Source organism: Coffea arabica, chromosome 10c, assembly GCF_036785885.1.
Source record: "Coffea arabica cultivar ET-39 chromosome 10c, Coffea Arabica ET-39 HiFi, whole genome shotgun sequence".
Taxonomy (NCBI): Eukaryota; Viridiplantae; Streptophyta; class Magnoliopsida; order Gentianales; family Rubiaceae; genus Coffea; species Coffea arabica.
Window position 1 is genome coordinate 3,936,384 of NC_092329.1, and position 19,828 is coordinate 3,956,211.

General features: G+C 37.0%; 3 protein-coding genes across 4 annotated transcripts; all 3 read left to right on the plus strand.

Annotated features, from left to right (window-relative positions):
• The first annotated feature begins 867 nt into the window (after window positions 1-867).
• LOC113714975 (J domain-containing protein required for chloroplast accumulation response 1) lies at window positions 868-6,321 on the plus strand. The gene is made up of 9 exons (XM_072068925.1): window positions 868-1,728; window positions 2,466-3,298; window positions 3,389-3,756; window positions 3,869-3,980; window positions 4,129-4,187; window positions 4,454-4,519; window positions 4,594-4,671; window positions 5,443-5,619; window positions 6,035-6,321. The coding sequence occupies exons 1-9, from the start codon at window positions 1,280-1,282 to the stop codon at window positions 6,071-6,073; spliced, it is 2,181 nt and encodes a 726-aa protein (XP_071925026.1). The 5' UTR covers window positions 868-1,279; the 3' UTR covers window positions 6,074-6,321.
• A 2,763-nt stretch (window positions 6,322-9,084) lies between these two features.
• LOC113713313 (chaperonin-like RbcX protein 2, chloroplastic) lies at window positions 9,085-11,432 on the plus strand. Its single transcript, XM_027237011.2, has 5 exons — window positions 9,085-9,618; window positions 10,306-10,397; window positions 10,755-10,812; window positions 10,908-10,973; window positions 11,100-11,432. The coding sequence occupies exons 1-5, from the start codon at window positions 9,310-9,312 to the stop codon at window positions 11,220-11,222; spliced, it is 648 nt and encodes a 215-aa protein (XP_027092812.1). The 5' UTR covers window positions 9,085-9,309; the 3' UTR covers window positions 11,223-11,432.
• A 2,308-nt stretch (window positions 11,433-13,740) lies between these two features.
• On the plus strand, window positions 13,741-19,086 carry LOC113713314 (deSI-like protein At4g17486). Of its 2 annotated transcripts, none has more exons than XM_072068927.1 (4): window positions 13,741-13,827; window positions 16,872-17,135; window positions 17,720-18,007; window positions 18,599-19,086. In XM_072068927.1, exons 2-4 carry the CDS (start codon window positions 16,925-16,927, stop codon window positions 18,841-18,843), a joined length of 744 nt encoding a protein of 247 aa, XP_071925028.1. In that variant the 5' UTR covers window positions 13,741-13,827; window positions 16,872-16,924; the 3' UTR covers window positions 18,844-19,086. The 2 variants fall into 2 exon arrangements, with proteins under 2 accessions (XP_071925028.1, XP_027092813.1); XM_027237012.2 differs by lacking the exon at window positions 13,741-13,827 and adding an exon at window positions 14,159-14,411.
• The last annotated feature ends 742 nt before the right edge of the window (window positions 19,087-19,828 follow it).

Here is a 19,828-nt window from a genome sequence, read left to right on the forward strand (position 1 = left end):
CTGTTTCTTTCGTGGTACTTAATGCTTTTTTCTGTTAAGATAAATGATCATCGTCTCAATGCTGTTGACATGTCAGCATCATTTCAGTTATGCTTGGCACTTTAGGCCTGATTTAATGTTTCTTATAGCAGCCAAAAGCCAGCTCTAATCTTTCGGTGCTTGAAAATGCCTACACAGCTCGTCTGGACCATGTTCTCAATAATCGGAATCTACACTTGAGAAGCACAAGAAATAATGGATTCAATCTTTGTATTTTTTTTTTTTTTTTGAAATTGGATAGGAAAATTGTTTGTGAACCAATGCACAGAACCCCGCTATAATTCTCGGAAATAAAGTAGATTCAGGATCTAATTGGACAAGAATATGTCAATTGTAAGATGATCATGTTACGAGATTACCGCACGTCAAAGACAAATCAGACGCAGCCTCAATTTGTACCTGTAAACGTGAATGGCTTTCATTCACGCCAACAACTTTATGACTGTTGTTGATGCAAAATTAGTTAGATCGTATAATCACTGATGGTTGGTTGCAGTTTATCAAGTGTTTGCAAGACATTGCCTACCGTACCGGTAAAACTCGCTTCACATCATCACACGTTTCAGTTGGTGGTCCAGTTCTCAGATTCCGCGACTGTTCAGTGGAGTATGGTATCAGCCCAGTCCAGTCAGGTCAAAAGAAAAACAGCAGAGGAACAGCCACCAGAAGAATTTTAGAATAAATCCAAATGCTCAAGCTTACTAGGAAAGAAGATTGCCAGAGGACCCTCTTTTGTCGTTTGAATATTTCCTTCCTTATCCTGTGAGTCCTCTCCCAACATACATCATATATGATATAAACCCCTCCATTTTGTGGCTTCAGTTCCTTGCTCATCTTTGTCTCAAAGAGTCAAGCCCCACTTTCTTTTGTCTTCTCCTCCTAACCTTTCTTTTTCCCTTCTTGACAATTCATGTTCCAATTACCCAATCTCGCATGTTTGATTGATGGGATCATCACTTGCACTAAAACCACATATTTATTATTTTTCCCAACTGGTTTGTCAAAATTGGAATACTTGCATGCAATTTCAAGCAACCATACAACTCCATAGAAACTGATTTTCGTGCTACATCAAAATTGTCAAATTTATTCTCATGATTCCACAAACTGCACCATTTCTTGAACAAAGTAAGGTGTAAACTGAAGTATGCCAGAATCTTGAATCCACAGGAGCTAACATATTTTCCCGCCAAATTCTGTTTTCCTTAAATCTTTGATCCCATTGGCGATAGTTCAGCATATGGAGAGGTTTAGTCAAAGGGAAAATGTTTTACTGGGATATAGTCGACAAGGATCCTTTGAGACGTCAACGAAAACATCGGATGGAGACTCGGACATGGATTTCAGTGATGTTTTTGGGGGCCCTCCAAGGCGATTTTCCATTCGAGAAACCAGAAATAGATATAGTTTCTGTGAAGCAAGAGAGGAGTCTGATGAAGATGCAGTTTTGTCAAGAAGTCCATGGCCTGTTTTAGACGAAAAACCAGTTTTTGGTGAAGAAGGTGTCAACAGAAAGTCATATCCAAGTGATGATTTTTATGATGATATTTTCAAAGGTGATGAGGCTAAGTCTCGGAGGACTAGCAGGGACTTCTTTGCTTCTTCCCCCGGTTCCCGGATTTCAAGCCCCTCTAGGCCATTGCCACCCAAAGCTGAGCCTCTTAGCACGTCATACCCTGCTCAATTCAGGTAAAGATTTTATTATCATTTTCGTCGTTTCGATTTTCTTTCTTAAACGATTCTCTAAGGTTTCTTAATTGGATAGGAAGAGGACATTTTAACTGAGAGATTCCTGCACTTTCATAATGACATAGAAGGTGAATTTGTGTTCTCCAGAAGGATTATAGAGCTTGCAAAACTTTAGGTTGCTGTTATTTTACTTTTCATGGCCTTTCTGAAATGGAAAGGATACGAGGGAGATTTTAGCTAAATATTGCTGCCTTGCCAAGGTGGATTCTTTTTCTTGTGACATGGAAAGGATATTAATCTCTTATTTTTTCTCGACATTTGTCATATTTATTCCTTTCTTCTGTCTGGTACTGCTTTACCTGTTTTAATCAGAAAGGTGCCATATTGCAAGTAGCGGGTGGTTAAATTTGTGGTATTTGAACCTTGTTCTTCAACTTGTAATAGGTTTTTATCCAATAATTCCTTTGTCATGTTAGTTTGTTTTCCATTTCGTTGCTTTGTTATTCCTACAAGTAGTTACGTTACTGAATCGACCTGAGAAGTTAATTCAAGCATAAATGAACCATTTCTCTGTGCTCCTCCTGTGGCATAATTATCATCTCTACATTACAGTAACTTATATGTTGTGCTAGAAATTCTACGCAGATTGTGCTGGTTATGACTTATGAGATTTACTTTCCTTTTTTTCTTTCCTACGTGTATTGCATCTAATTTGAAGTGCTAATGAAATGTCCCAGCCTTCCAGCCAAATTGACAAAAGCAACGGATTTTCCTCTCTTTGGTACCACAAATCGTAGTTCCTATAAGAACAAAGATGGACTGTCAAACGGCACAAGCTATAAAAACAAAGATGAACACACTTCTCTTTCTAGATTTGCAAACCAAGCAACAGAGGTACAGGACGAGGCAAGAAAAGATCGCCCAGTTTACCGTCAAAGCCCCCTATCACAAGAAGCTTCTCATACTGGTGAGAATTGTCATGAAACCAAATCCATTGAAAAAGACATGGGAGCCAAGTTAAAATATAAAACACAAGGCAAGGAAGTTCCTCTTAATAGTGGCCAGTTTCACTTCTCCATATACAAATGGGCAGGCAGCGGAGTACCTCTATTGATACCGCTTGGGGGAAGGAGTAAATCGAGATATAAAGAAAATTTTAAGACTGAGAGATGTTCCAGTTCTAATGGAAGGATTGAAAGTGATATTATTGGTAGGCATTTACCAACCGTGGAAGAGCACATTATATCTATAGATACGAAATCTTTGACCTTGAAAATAGATAATGAAAAGCATGATGACAGTAGCAATGACAAGAAGATAGATTCCTGCAGTCAAGTTGAAGAAACACATCTGAAAGTTCCAGAACCAAAACTCTTCGAAAGTGAAGGAACTGTTGCTCAACTTGATGACAATATCACAAGGAAGAAAACAGAAGAAGAATCTCTTTCAAAGAATGAAACTAACGTGTATGCAAAAATTGAAAAAGAATTTTCTACCAATAAAGGGCAAACTCCAAAGGCTCACACAAAATCCCTGCATGAACTGCTCAAGGATGAGAACGGGGAACAAGGTAATCTGTACTGCACATCAAGCTTCTACTTCATCTCTATGCTACTTTATATTGATTATATTTAACTTCGTGTATGCATTGCCACTAAAGGAAATGAAAACAGCTTCTACATCAAGACCACAAATGTAGCCAGTAATAATGTCAATGTCAGAACTAGTCCAAAGAAAACTGATGCAAGAAGCACCAGTGGCAACAGATCAGAGATGACTAATGCTAAGAAAGGTTCAGCCACAAATTCAGGAGATGCCATTGGTGGAACTAGAGTTAAAGGAAAAGTGAAGGAGTTTGTAAAGATCTTCAACCAGGAAACTACAGCACAATCTAATGCCAAGTTTGACAGCAAGGGCTCTAGGTGGCAGGGACTGGAAATCAACAGGTCTGAAAATGGGATGAGCACTGCAGTCAAAACAGATGAGAACGTGCATAAGCTGGATAACATGGCAGACGCTTCCAGCAGGGTACTTTATAGCATCCGTTATTTGTTAAAGTTTCTATTTGTATAACCTCATAGGAAGTCATTTTTTCCTGAAGACAGTGGAATTTCTTGAATCACATCTTTTCATCTTGCAGGTGGATGCTAACTTCAACAAGAATAAAGTGAATCAAGAATCACACTTCAAGAGCTCGGTTCACAAACCTAGTGATCCATCTACTAATGAGAGCAATTCTTCAAATTTTTCTGGTTAGCTATCTCAGCTTAGTCTTATGGCTGTAGCTTTTCATTCTCTTCAAATATATTTCTTTTTGCAACTCTGTTGGTGTTGTTTATTTTCATAGTGTACACAAATATAGTCCTCGAATTTTTCTGATATTTTTCCTTCTTTTCCCAGATTCACTTCCCAAGGATTATGACAACAATGTTGAAAACAAAGATGACTCCTTCTTCCTGGTATGTACTTGATTCTTTGTTATGTGTCAAAAGATAATGATGCTGGATATCTTTGTATATATCTGTCTTAGGATGTTTGAGTACGACACTGGATTGCTGTTGTTCAATCATAGTAGATATTAATGGAATAAACTTCATGCCCTGCAGGCTGTTAGGTTAGAGAAAGTAAATTTATCCACATTACGGTATTAAGAGCAATTATGTTGTTAAAGTGTTGAATGATGCATGGACTTTCTAATAGCTAGTCATATTACACTCGTTGTCAGGTTGAAGACCTAACTCATGATGAGGAGAAAGATTTACAAACTAGTGGACTTTCTGCAGAAATCCAAGTGAGTTTGTTTTATTCATAATGACTTTCAAAATTCTTAACCTGCTGTTTTGATATCCCTACGTCTGGATGCAGGCTTCAAATGCTAAAATTCAACAATGGTCAAGTGGAAGGAAAGGAAATATCCGCTCACTGCTGTCAACATTACAACTTGTAAGATCTCTCTCTCTCTCTCTCTCTCTCTCTCTCTGAAGTTTTAATGTTTGTCTAAGATAAATGACTTTCGAATTGTTTTGTATCCTCGACACAGTTCCTATTGAACTGTTGTTGTACTCTCATCTTTGTATTGGAGCCTGCAGAGTTAGTAATTGGAAATTAATTATTGGAAAGCTCCATTTGTCACATTCACAGTTTATGGGACTTTTTTTTTTTCGGAATGCGTTTTAGGTTTCAACATCTTTAACAAATTTGCCGAAACTGTGATACATAGTTTATTATGCATTTGCCAAAGCTCAAAAATTCTGGTACATAATTTCTGCATTCTGGTATCTAACGCTTGTTGGCATATCTATGTATTATTTCCTGCTTAGGTTCTATAGTGGAAGCATGTTAACCTTCTGACTTTAGACATCTAATTGCTTGGGTTAAACAAAACTTTTGTGTACATCCAAAGTCACTTGATGCTTTCTTTTATCTTTTGGATTTAGAACTGTATACTTGCTCTTCCTCTTCTTTTGAATCTGGTTGCAGTATTACAAGGTGCTTTCTTTTGACTTATTGTGATCTCTTGACAAATGTACAAAATGAAATGGAATGGTTTATTTCTGTGATTAGATAATGAACGCAATTATGTGGATTGATAAGATTCAAGGTTTTGATGTGATGTAATTCACTTATCTTTTCCATATGAAATTGTAAAGTTTTCAGGCTTTCTTTTCCTAAACGATCTTTCTCTGTGTTTTTGCATCTGCAAACGTTTATTAGGTTCTTTGGCCAGAGAGTGGGTGGAAGCCTGTGCCTCTGGTTGATTTAATTGATGGAAGTGCAGTTAAGAGAGCGTATCAGAGAGCTTTACTCAGCCTACATCCAGATAAGCTGCAGCAAAAGGGTGCTGCATCTCACCAAAGGTTCATTGCTGAACAAGTTTTTGATATTCTGCAGGTAATCCAATAGCTAGTCAAATGGTTAATCTCTTCAATTAAGTCTTGTTTGAAGGTATAGATGAACCAATTTGTAATCTGTCAATGGACTACAAGAGGACTTGAATATTTTGAAGTGACTACCTTATACACATCCCCCAGGTTTTTCTCAACGCGTTGCTTAATTTGGGATATATATTCAGCTTATTATGCTGAACTCATTGTTTGCAAATACAGTAGAAGATTTGATTGCTTATCATCAGTAATGTGGGTTGTGAATTTCTCGTCCTTAATAGTCTTGCTAGTTGGTATAAAATAGCCGTGTACTAGATGTAACATGTAAATCCAGTTGTTTACTGAGCAACTTTGATGTTCATTCTGAAGCTCTAAGGAAACCTTAATTCTTGAATGCTAAATCTAGCTCTCTTTTCCTGCAGGAGGCGTGGAATCACTTCAATTCACTTGGTGCGATATGAGTGCTTGCAATATGACATCGAGGAGAATCCAAATTCCCTCACCAGCAAAATGCAAATTTAGTTGTGCATCATTTTTCTTGTGCACAGTTATATCGTTGTTTCCCTACAAGATGTACCATTGTTATCAGGAGTTTTTGAGTAAGCAAAGTAAATGGGAAGAGACTTCTATCAGACACCCGCAGCCTGTGGGCAGTACAATAAAAGCTGTGCCACAAAAGAGTATAGAAAGTGCTTTCACATTTTGCAAAGCTGTTTGAGACTTTTATCCTAGTTTCCTAGGCGCCACAAAAGTGAATCCCGAAGTAAATTCAGCAGATCAGAAGATATGTTCCTTATTTCTTTCAGGGGGATTAGGGAATTTTGACAAGTGAGTTTTTTGGGTGTTTATCGAAAACTTTCCTGTAATTTATCATAAAAGTTGTAGAAAAAAATTTTGAAGTGTGTAATTTTTTTGGATATTTTAAAGTGTATAGTTTAAAAATCTTGAGAAGTTTTTTGAAATTACTGTAGTTAAAGTTGTTAAAAAACTTATAGTAGATAAATTTGATCAAAAACTTGTTTGCCAAACAAGGCCCTAGGCTTGTTTGGATTTCTGCAACACAACTTCCCATAGGCTTGTTGGTTAAAGGGAGGAGAAAGTCAAATTTCAGTCTTGTTTGGAGAGTTATTTTACAAGCATTCCAATCGTGATTACAAAGACGAAAGACATACGTATTTTTTCCTTTAGGGAAAAACGCCAATTTAGTCCTCAAACTATTTCATTAAGCCGATTTAGTCCCTTAATATTTTATCGCATGAATTGAGTTCCTTAACTAAAATTCTTATGCCAATTGAAGATCTATACGGTGTCGCCGTCCAAAACACATGTTTCTGTACACAAATCAACGGCGAGGCAGGGGCTTTTTTGGAAGTAAAATGATACGATTTTTTCGGAAGCAAGGCACTAACCATTTTCAACAATACAAAAAATGTTATATTGAAAAAAATGTCAACTAAAAAGGGCCTTGTACTAGCATGAAGCAAATGATTACATGTACATATGCAAAGTGCAAACCTGAAAGATTCACTTATGTTATACTCGAATGCATCTGGTTACCGAAGTGATGATGGCCGGGCGGTAGTGGTGGGAGTGAAGCTTGATGCTCAGAGTAAAAAACTGCTCACCTGGGCTTTGGTTAAAGTTGCTCAGCCTGGGGATCGTGTGATTGCCGTTCATGTTCTTGATAGTAATGAAATTGTGGACCGTGATGGGAAATCATCTCTGCTGTCTCTTGTGAAAGCTTTTGACTCTGTTCTTGCAATTTATGAAGGCTTCTGCAATCTCAGACAGGTGGATCTCAAGCTAAAGATTTGCAGAGGATCATCAATTTGCAAAATTTTAGTTCGTGAAGCAAAATCTTACTCAGCAACTGAGCTTATAATTGGAACTTCAAGGAATCATCATACCATCAGTTCATCAGCCTCCGTAGCTAAACACTGTGCTAAGAAGTTGGCCAAGGATTGTTCAACTTTAGCTGTAAATAATGGGAAAATTGTCTTTCATAAAGGGGTTCCATATTCCTCCAATATCATCACAAAAGAAATTGAACATCACCATAGGAATGGTCAATCTAATGCACTTCAGAGGTCTCTGACTAAAAATAACAAAGCAATCACTGATGGCAACGGGAATGATAGCATCTGACCACGTTACTAATGGGACTTTAGATCTAGCCCCAAAAAATGCTGATTCTAAACATGAGGATGGTTTCTTAAAAAAGGGTTGTCCTATTTGTTCTCTTGCTACAGTATCTGAAGATGATCGCAATACACAATCAGCAAGACACCGGTCAACGTCGCCGGCCTGGAAGCCTCATAAACATCGCCGTATGGCACCTTCATTAAGGGAAGTGACATACCTGTAACGGATGATCAAAATTGCTAGTAATGATTAAATGCGGAAAAGGTGTTCGATGAAATGCCTCGGTGAAGTTTGCTTTGTTATTGTAGTAACAATTAAACACCTGGGTTTTGTGAAATCAAGGACTAATCATGCTGGTGTTGAATTTTCTTAATTTGACAGAAAGATTTTCCTTTTTCTCGTCTGGGTTTTAGGAATAATGAAAATGATTTCCAGAATTTCAGCAAGGAAGATAGAAAGGGCGGGAATGAAACTGTGACTGATACTGTATTGGGTCTTTAGCATGGAATAGGCAAGAACAAAAATTGTTGTTGTCTTGCTTCCTGTAGAAATCGTATCTTTATACTTCCAAAAAAGTCCCTGCCTCGTCGTTGGTTTGTGTACAGAAACATGTGTTTTGGGTAGCGCTACTGTATAGATCCTCAGTTGGCACAAGAATTTTAGTTAAGGAATTTAATTCATGCGATAAAATGTTAAGCGACCAAATTGGCTTTAGTGAAATAATCTGAGAACTAAATTGGTGTTTTTCCCTTTCCTTTATTCCCATACCTTTGTGTGCCCAGCAAAATTAGAAGTCATTATTCGCCTTTTAACATTCTTTAAATTTGTTTTTCTCTAGCGTACAAGCAAATTTATACATTTTTTTAACCCATTGTAAATATATACTATATATATATATATATTTTTTTTTTGGATTGTTATGGATTTCTTGAAAAAACTTGCCGGGCAAGCTCAAATTTACTCCAACTTGTTTTGCGGACAACGCAGCCCTTGGACTACTTGATACCTGATAAAGATAAATCAGCCTGTTCGTTAACAGCTTATTAATCTAAATTCCGTCGAGTGTTTCTTTTTTCCCCTCGAAATGAGGCAAACTATCTGAGGCTGCATTTGACAGATATATTGCACTAATTTCGGTTCAGCAGCCTTTGGAACCTGGTTTGGATACCGTTTGTGATTGGAGTATTTTGGACCTCAAAATTATTATGGTCAGCGTTCACACTTCACCAAAAAATCCGCCCACCTTTTCCTGCATTTTGCATACTTTCCTTGCCCGTAACCTTTTTACTTCTTCAACTTAAAAAAAAGTGTACGTCTCTCCATACATACCCTTTTCGTCCAGATACACGAAACTTTGACTTAATGAAAAGTGAATCCTCCAATATTCTTGGACACGTGACCTTGCTTTTTTATCGGTTTCTCTCAAGAGGGTTCCGTTGAGATTGTTCAATTCTTGATTCTAATTTTCAGAAATCTGGTCCGGGGTACTGCATAGTATTGTGATTAGTATTTTTCTGTGTGGAATAAATTTGTTGTTAGTCTTAGGAGGTTAAGGATGGTTGGACCATTATCTCTTGTTGCTTCACCAATCACTGATTCACATGGATGTCCACGCTTGTGTTTGGATGCTCTGCCTTCATGCAACTTGAGTAGTGGAGATCTGATTACGAGTAGGAATTTAGTTACTAGTAGGAGGCATATGCCAAGACCTACTGGATCATTGGAGCTGAGTAGCCCTTTTCTTGATTCAGTAAAAGCTCTGTCTGGTGGTAAGAGTTTGAGAGAGCAGAGGAAGAACAGGAGTTTGAAGATTGTAAGTGAAGTGGCCGGACAATACGAGGAAAACTTTGCTGATGTAAAAGCTGTAAGAACATTCACTCTTTGTCCTAGATGCTTATTGTGCTTCCTTTGATCCCTGGTATGGTTAATTTTTTGCTACATGTTGATTAATTTATTATGGGAGAATGTACTGGTGTTGCTATTTGCAGCTTTTTGTGCCTTTGCGATACTAAATTCATTGTACCTTTTGGCAAGTAATTAGGAACTATGAAAAGAATGTTGGCACATTAATTGGAAAACCACGTCTAGCCAAGGGGTTGTTCTTAACCATTTATGATCAGCAGCATATTAGTTATAGATTAGAAAATTATTCATGAACTAACTGATGATGGGCAAATGGAAATAAAAAGGTATGATAAACTAGCTATATTTTTGAAGAAAGAGAAAGTTATTATCTATCTACAATTTGGCTATATTATTATCAACAACTGCATTCACATTATTCATTGAGAATAGAATTATCATGGGTAGTTGGGTGCGATTATATGTTCCACACACTAAATCATGTTTGCAGAAAGATATTGGATTGATCTTTGCTGCTGTGTGTCTTTGGTGTATTGTGTATATTGGATATGCTACCATCACTTCATGTTCGTTATCCTAATTGTGCATGAATATCAAAATTGCCTTAGTTACAATCATAGTAGACTCCAATGATTAGATAGATTTTTATCATTCACTTCCTCAAGTTGCTAAATGAATCGGCTTGCAGTCAATTCTTAACTTTTTCACATACAAAGCTGTGAGGACTGTTATGAACCAGCTCTCTGAGATGAACCCTCCCCAGTACCGATGGTTTAATGAGTAAGTAAAATTTTCCTTCTGAGAGATGTTCTGCCTGCTTTTTTCATTCTTGATGTCCAGCTTTGTATATCTTCAGACACAGCAAGTAAAACTTGGATCTCACTTAAACATCATATTCGAACAAGCAGAGTTAAGCCTGAAGTCATGCCTACTGTTCACAATATGCATTTTTTCTGCTGCTTCTCTTTTCTTTTACCTATCTGAGTTTATACAGGAAGCGAGTTGCAGGTTTTTCATCGATGAGTTCTACAATCAAAACTTCTTACTTTGTTGCCCTTTTTGTCTTCTAACTTCCAAAGAAAGATTGCTTCAAGTTCTTATGTTTTGTGATTTTACTATGTGTTTCAACCTCAACAGTTATGTTGCTGCAAATAAGCCTCGTGATGGGAAGCGATTCATCCGCAGCCTGGCAAAGGTATCCGCTGGGGAAGTCTTATAGCATTGGGTGCATGAATTTCTTGATTAGTGGCAGGCAAGCCTAATAGGTTCAAATCCATCATCTTTTGACAGGAGAAGCGTGAACTCGCAGAAAGAGTGATGGTAACACGACTTTACCTGTACGGAAAATGGATTAAGGTAAAAAGAGAATGTTGCTGGTTTAATATTGTGACAAGGATCCTTTTGTGCCTGTGGAAGATATGCACTGAGATATTTTGCACTATTGGTATCTGTTTTTCTTTTTTCTTTTTTTTTCACTTTCAGAAATGTGATCATGCTGCAATATACAAAGAAATCTCTGATCAAAATTTGGAGTTGATGCGAGAGCGGCTCATAGAGACAGTAATCTGGCCTTCTGATGATACAAACACTGAGAAGATTGGATGAATGGCTCCAGCCACTTTCAACAGTTTAGATCTTCTGCTATATTTCTCGTTTGTGTAATACATACTGATTTGGCCGATAGGAAAATTCCGTTATAGTAGTGATTTACTTTTAAGGTAAGGATTGGAATTGTTTTAATCACATTGTAGTATGTGAATATATATATTCTTTAGATTAGCTTAAAAAAAGGAATAGGAAAAACGGCTTCGATTTTGTTATTTGTACAAAAACATTTCTTTCCTCCCATTGTGCCTCACCAATGTAGGGGCAATTAATTCAATCTCAAGCCTAGTTTTCTCAAGAGAGAGGAATGATCATATGCTCAACACAAAAAAAAACAAAAAGTATTATAATATTTTTTTTTTCAAAAAATTTATGCCGAATAATCTACTATCCAAACACACTACTCAATTTTAACTGAATTTACCAGTCAGACGGCATATGAAATTACCGCAGTGAAAGATTGCAACTGCTATCCTATTTCTGATACCGAGGTGATTGAATTCTTGGGACACTACAACTAGCTGCACAGCTTGACACATAAATTTCATCCGCAGCTATTATTGCATTCCTTTAGCCATTATTGCCATGCACAAGATACCCATGGAGGGTTTCAACATTAATGGGATTAGGACTCATAAGAGGCACAAAAAGAAAATCCAGGCACAGGCAGCAGCTGCAGAGGCACTGAGGAGATGGTGCAAACGTGCAAACTGCAATAGCCCAGTTGACTTCTCCCATTGTTCCAAACAAAAAAAAGAAAAAGAAAGAAAGAAAATTGTTTGAGCGGACTTGTATAACTTCATCAGATAGTTGTTAGGTGATTGAATTTGCTGCTGTCCTAAAAGGGTACACATTGAAGACCACAAGATTTTGTTAGCACTACTTCAATTCACATGCTGGGCAGCGGGCAGTTGAGGACTCGGTATTTATTCTATTCCACTTTCATCTAAAAAAAAAAAAAAAAAAATTTCCACTGCATAATTGTTGCCAGCATAATATGATGATTAGTTGGATAAAGAATATGCACCTGCAAGACAATATAAAATTAGGAAAGCAGTGAGAAACTAAAGGGAATGTAATGAAATCCGCCCTAGACAAGACAAGTATACTATACAACCATCAACCATGGGTTAAAAACAGAAAGAGGGAAAAAGGGGAAAATGATCTGGATAACACTTCTAAGTCCTAAAAGTTAGCCGTTGATTACGAAACTGCTTCACCTGCACTTCTTTTCTTTGAAGGCAAAAACTTTCTTTTGCAGTTCCCGGCGTAAAGGCCAAGAAATTTCAATGTGAAAAAAAAGGGATGACCCATATCTACTAGACTGCTACTCACCCATTTTCTTCCAAACTTCAACTAATAAATATACTGGTATTTATCTGTCTGTCCAGAATTCCAAAATGCACAGCCTGAGCCAACTAATTATCTATCTATTTATCTAACCATGCAATGAGGAATTTGGCAGTGACAGTGAAACAATCGTTTATTTATCTAAGAGACAGCGACTCCTCTCTTGTCTCTGCATCGTTTGGTTATTTCGTTTACTAATAAGTTGGGCACACGTACATGTTCCGCTTGACAAAGGTAGGCCACATTTGTGATGGCGATGGTAGAATTTACACTCAGTGGGGATGGCGATGGCCTTAGTTTCAAGGCTGCTTTTATCCATGCGAGAACAGTTTTCAATTTTCACCCCCTTTTCTCCATGAGCGTTAAATCCAATCGAGCTTTTACAAATCAAAGCAATCGGAAAAGGAGCTTGGATAAAGGAGCTGTAGCATACTAGCATGAATCAAGTCACAGACTACATCATTTTGATTCATTTCTTGAAATTCTTTTAGATCAGTTACAGAAAGATGACAGTCAAAGTAAACAGCTGCGCCAGTATTATTAAACTGTTCTCTTTGTCAAGGTTAGTAGTTTCGCATTGGCACCAAAACCATGGCAGAAGAAAGGGGGTCCCCTCAGTCCCTCACAGCAGCCGACCAGACCACCACTCGCCCCAATTCCCATGCATTTTCTTACACAGCCTTAATCCATCAGTTTGGTCCTGAAGTGAAGGGCATGGTTGAGGTTGACTGCCAACTTCATCTTCTAAATTATGAAAAGATATCCAGCAACTTATTAATTGTCTAGATAAGATACAGCATACATCTAACAAGAGGGATATTTATTCCCTTCTGAGAAGATTCTCAGTAAATTGAATGCATCTTTTCATTAGTATTTTTTATTTAAAACTAATTTATTGCAATTCGTTCATTCTCTATATTGAATTTTAATAAAACTAAATATGACCCAATATCGTGCCTGATTGAGCATAACTGTTAATATTATTTATCAGTAAATTTAATGTCAACTTCTAATAAATTGAGTCCACAAAATATTTACGTAACACAATAATCAATCTACGCATAGATGGATATAATTTCAGAATTTTTTTTTTTTAAAAAAAAAGGGATTTGCATAATGGTGACAATTATAGGAACAATAATTTTCATTATACACCACAATCTACGAGTGAAAGTGGTACCAACGGCAGCGGCTAAGGCATAGGGTCTCTATATGAAGACAAAAGAGGTCGCTTCCTCTTCTGATTTGTCTCCAGGTAAACTTTTTATTCCCAAAACAGTGAAAGCCCAAATGAAATGATAAATTACTGCTACTACTTACTACTTGTGAAGGATGATTAACAGAAATGTTTTTTAGTACTAAAGAAAACTTCTTTATTCTGTCCGTGCTAAGCTTTTAAGCTACTTGAGGTTAAAGAAGAAGAAAGAAAGAAAACTGCCATTACTCTTTGAGGTTAAACATAAGAAAAAGTTTGATAGCAAAAACAGTTGAGAGAGATGGAGAGAGAAGAGAGAACCCCTTGTGGTATAATGTGTCCGTTCTCTCCCTCTAGGCTTTAACCTCCAAAACTTGGGGCCTTTTCAGATACGCCTCACTGCTCTCATTTCCTTTTTATTTCTGTTTTATCCGTAGTTCTTGCTACTAAGCAATTTGCTTTCTTGAACTCTGGGAAGAGGTTACTTGTAAATTCAAGATTTTGCTGCTTGTTATCTGGGGATTTGGCACAAATATGGATATGTTAAATGTTGATGCGTAGCTTATAAACCCATTTTCAAGTGCTCCCTGTCTCTCTTTAGAACACCAGATTAGTGCTGAAGAAAGCTGGTGTCTTTTTAGTTTGTGAGTCTCCTTTTCTGTGAATCATTCTTAATCCTTTCCATTTGCTTCATTTTTTTGTTAGTTTTCTAAATCTTCTTGGCGAAAAGTAATTGGTGGGATTCTTGCTAATTTTTATGGCCTTTGTGGTACATTTGTTCTCTTTCTGGTCTGATAGTGCTAGAATTGCTTCGGTTTGTGTTTTCTCATCATTATTTTTTCTCTTTTCTTTCTTTCCTTTCGTGCAAAATGTCAACTTGACAACAAGATCTGGCATACTTCGGCTCACATTCTTGCATTAACTTCACTTTATCATTTTGTAACTAGAAGTAATTTGATGTATACTTGATGTAATGTTGCAAATCCAGAATTCTTCAGCAAGGAAAAATTATAATTTTGCCCTTTGTCATTCTTTATGTTAACTTTAACTATTCATGAAGCTCCATACAGCTCGGTCAAAATTTTGATTCTGGTTGTTCACCGGGGAACGACAGTTGTCAATAATTGCTGAGTGTTTGCTATAATATGTCAACTAGGAATTTTCCTGGCTTAGACCAGGAAAATCACAGGGAAATTGCTTATTATGATGCTAATACCAGCTTAATGATTCTGTCATTAGTTAATTTCTCCCTCTAGTCTGGCCCATTTTGTAGTAGTAGTTTTCCGATCTTCTCTCTTTAAGGATCTCATTTGCATCTACTTCGAGCTTCTAATCTGTTTCTGTTTTTTAACCATCTAAAGATGATGCATTTGGCTACATCATCCACAGTTGAGTGGATGTGGCATTTATAAATTCATGGGATAAAATTTCAGCTTATTGTGCTCTAAAAGGTTTTTTATATAATTAAAGACTGCATGTAGTTACATTTGATCCATCCGTGGGTGAAATAGGTAGAGACAAGTTACAAGGAGCTGTCGTATTAATGAATCACCTGGGACTGCTTCTTCCCTAGTGAATTGTTTAGATGATATGCTAAGAAATAGAAAATAAAGATGACAAAGGATAATGTAAGTTTCTGCTTATATAGGATTAGCTTGAGAAATCTTCTTACTCTTTATCTTTTTATGGTTTATATGCAATTAGAAGGTACGTTCAGAATGTATTTGCTAAAGTTAAATGTAAACATAGTCTCAGCGAGTGTTTTCATGACATAGTGGAAAAGATATTGCAACATTGAGAAAGTAAGCTGTGCAGTTGTTCTCTTGAGAAACAGAGGATCACCTTGAAGAAATTTTGTAATCCGTCTTGTATCTGTTTGATGAATAAGTTATATTACATAAGGTTTATTTACATTTGAAGTCATTTTGGTTTGCTTACCAGCAACAAGACAAGTCTTGAGGTTTCCTTCTCCAGAGTGTTGGAAGTTGAAACATATCATGGTAAACAAAATTTCTGCATTGTATAACAACTGAAAAAGAATAAAGCAAAACTGCAAGCTACAGTGATGAGGTACAAACTAAAAATTGCATGAGTGCCTCACCACTCATGCTACTGTTGACTTTTCAAGAAGTTTGAACACAGAAGTAGTCATTTTATTTTTGTGTCTCTGGTCTTCCTCTGCCTGCCCAAATAAAAATTGAAAGTCAAAACGAAATAAGTAAATGGACAGAATAAGCAGCTTAATGCTAACATTCTATCTCGAAAAAGTTTCTTGTGCTAATATAATAACATAAAAGTCGACTTACTAAATTGATTAATTGCATCTTCTATAGTGGATAAGATTCCATACAAGCATTATAAAAGGATTAGGTTACTCATTTAGGTGGATGGTGACTCTCTATCAGAGTCATCTGATATTCAAATGATAGTGAGGTCTACACTACCTACCAATTATAAGTTTTAAAATGATGACAATCTTTGTGCTGAGTAGTTCCTGAACTGAGAATTCATTTGTCTGGCATATTGCTGAGTTCTGAAGGATAGTTGGTTTGGAAAGATCCTAAAGCCAACTGCTGCTTTGATAACTGTTAGTCTGAGATAGGTTTGTGAAGATTCAATATGAATTAATTACATAAACTTTTAGCATTGCTGCTCTAATTTAAGGTAAGCTGCTAATCTATTTCAATAATCAATGACTTTTCTGAATTGTGACATTATACCTCTATGCTTCTTTTCCCTTTTTCATTTTGAACTCTTTGCATAATATAAAAATACTCACTAAACTATAATTGCTACTTGTTTAGCTTAAAAAACAAATTCCGGGAGACGGCATTACTTGACCATTTCTTCTTTCTTATACAATCATCTTGCTTCTGGTTGACTGATCACAGAGCATGTCATATGGCTGTATCAGAAGTTTTCACTAATACTATATGTTATGCTCACATAGAGGGTGGCAATACTTGAAGAATAATATTATTATGCACTTTTTTCTTATTTTCCATGTTGATTGATTGCTTGACCAACCTTTTATTTTTGATAGATTGGTTTTCTTTTTTCCTTCTTTATTTTTTAACTTGGGCTTACCATTTTCATGATACCAGAAAAGATGCCGATGGGCCCTTGACTGACTTTCAATTCCACCAGTAGAAGAACCATGACATTAGGATCAAAGAAAGGATGGAAGTCAATAGTGCCCCTCCGTCTAAAATGCAAATCAACTCCCCGCTTTTGTTTGTTCTCCAAGGTGAAGCCTGCTAATTATGGCCCTGGAAAGACACCGGTTTATCTAAATGTGTATGACTTGACACCTATGAATGGCTATGTGTATTGGGCTGGCTTAGGTATATTTCATTCTGGTGTTGAAGGTAAGGTTTTTTATATGCTTATTTTCATTATTTTTACCTTTTGCATTGTGGTCTCTCAATGCATAGCCATGATGAATTTACCCCTATCTATGAAGAAGCACCCTTTGCTCATCTCTGTCTGGTGCTTCTTGCAGTTTGCTTTGAGCTTGTACCAGTTGTTCCTAGTTCAGTTTTCTAGTTTCATTTGAATTTTTTCTGTAGTGTTAGCAAACTGTAGCTAGATGCAAAGTTCAGGATACGAAGTGTCTAATATGCATAAATCTTTGCAGATTGTATATCAGGATCTTAATGGAGGAGTGAAATAGTAAGGCCTGTTTCATTGTAGGTTCTGTAAGAGCTTGTTAAATAAAAAGATGTGCATATTTCAGGCCTTTGGTGGTTTAAAATCTTTTGTTGTTTAGTACAAACTCTATTTTTAGTTGGTTTTCCATTTTCACTTAGCTTAGGATGCTAATCAATAAATAGGTGGTAAAGTTACTGAACACTGTTTTCTCATTATTGCACAAATAATGGAAAAAGTTTCTAAGTTCCAGCTTAGGCCAAAGGTGATGGTTTTTCTTATTAACAGTACATATACTTCACAGTTCATGGTGTGGAATATGCATTTGGGGCTCACGACTATCCATCAAGTGGTGTCTTTGAAGTTGAACCTCGGCAGTGCCCAGGCTTCAAGTTTAGAAAGTCAATATTCATTGGGACCACATCCCTGGATGCCGCCCAGGTCAGGGAGTTTATGGAGAGGCAAGCTGCAAGCTACAATGGTGATACATATCACTTGATTGTCAAGAACTGCAATCATTTCTGTAAGGACATATGCTACAAACTTACTGGGAGAAAGATTCCAAAATGGGTCAACCGATTGGCAAAATTAGGTAGCCTTGCTTCCACTATAACTCTTTCAAAGGTTAAGATTTTACCATCACTTACATGTAGAATTGCTTGTAACTTGGGAAGATCGGTATCTAATAGAATTTTGGGTATGAAATTCCGTGTTTCTTCTTTCCTTACCAAGAATGTACGTTTTTTTTTCCTGACAACACTTAAAAGATCACCTGATTACTGAGTTCTTTCCAAACTGCTCCTTTGGATACAAGTATAAAATTCATGCTTCTTTGACAGAACATTACTGGGCATTTTCAGTTAACAGAAATGTATATCCAATTGTTCACTTTATCCTATACAAAAGTGTATATCTAGTGAACATTTGGATATACATTTCTGTTAACTGAAAATGCCCAGTAATGTTCTGTCAAAGAAGCATGAATTTTATACTTGTATCTGAAGGATCAAAGTTTTAGCAATTCAAAAACAGAGAGACTTGAAACTGAATTTGAAACTGAATCAACTCCCAATATAACAACTTTCTTATCATCAGTACATTACTACTCTTCTGCTCCAGGATTTCACACTTTTGAAGAGCCGGATACGGCTTTATGTTCTCTTTTATTTTGTTGTATCCACAGGTTCTACCTTCAATTGCATTCTGCCAGAATCTCTGAAAATATCTCCCGTGCGACATGATCCAAATTACCTAGAAGATGATAATGAGAAGAGAAGGCTCAGAAGTTCTTTCAGTTGTTTGTCGTCAATCTCAACACGGCAGAAGCAGTTGTCTACATCTTCACTATTTCTACAATCCCCTTTAAAAGGCTGCTTACCACCATGGGAATTGAGGAAGTTTAACAATGGTTCACTCAAGGAACGATGAGACCAGGATGAATTCTTGAAATCTTAATCTATCAGGCAGTGTTGTAAGTTGTTGTCATGCTTATGCATGCAAGTCAAGCCCCTTTGTCTAGCGCAATTGCCTTAGGAAGGGATATAATTCTTGTGACGTGCCATGCCTTCTCTCTCTGTCTCTCAATGTTGAATATTTTGTAACAGTAAGTGTATCTCTTAGAACCAAATGAAGTAGATAAATGCATGCAGTGAAAAAGCTGAATTGTGAGTATCATCATTCTCCAATTTTTCCTTCCTTACGCTTTTAACAGCATTCACTTTCATCTCCTGACACCTTCAAATCACAGCTAGTATTTAGTTCAATTCCTGAACAAATCTGCAATACGGCATCCTGAAGTTCTGTTGCTTGAACTCGGGAAAGGGGTCTGTTAGGTTTATTGTCAATGTAGTGATCACTCGGCAAGCTTGACCTTCGAGTTCGAGGCATTATAATTTCATGCCTTGTGTACGTAGACCTGTTGTCTGCAACAGCTTTGCCGCAGGTTCAGGTGCCATAAAACTGAAAACAAGCCAAATCAATGACACGCGGTAACTAGTTTAGTAGTGCTGGGAAAACTCTTACATATGATTTGGCCCCAAGGCTCAGTTGCTAGTGAAGGATGTGTTACAATGCCAATAGCACTGGCTACGCCAAGTCTTGGCTCGTTGAATATGACATGGGCAGTGCCATGCCATGCCATATCAAAGTCTTGCTATAAACATCATACTCGATGAGTTAAATGGTGTATTCACTTTTGGGCATGAGAAATACTGCTTCAAGTTCCACAGGAAAAGCTTTGAGCTAACGCCTGTGCATCGCATTACAAAACCTTGACTATTAGCACCGAAAAACGTCTGCCAATATTCAGAAATGTAGCTAGGATAACGGACAAAAGCATGCTTCTCTCAAACCCGAAATGAGTTGTACACTTCTTCCTAAATGCGTGCGGGGTTCTGAGGATTACTGTTGTTAA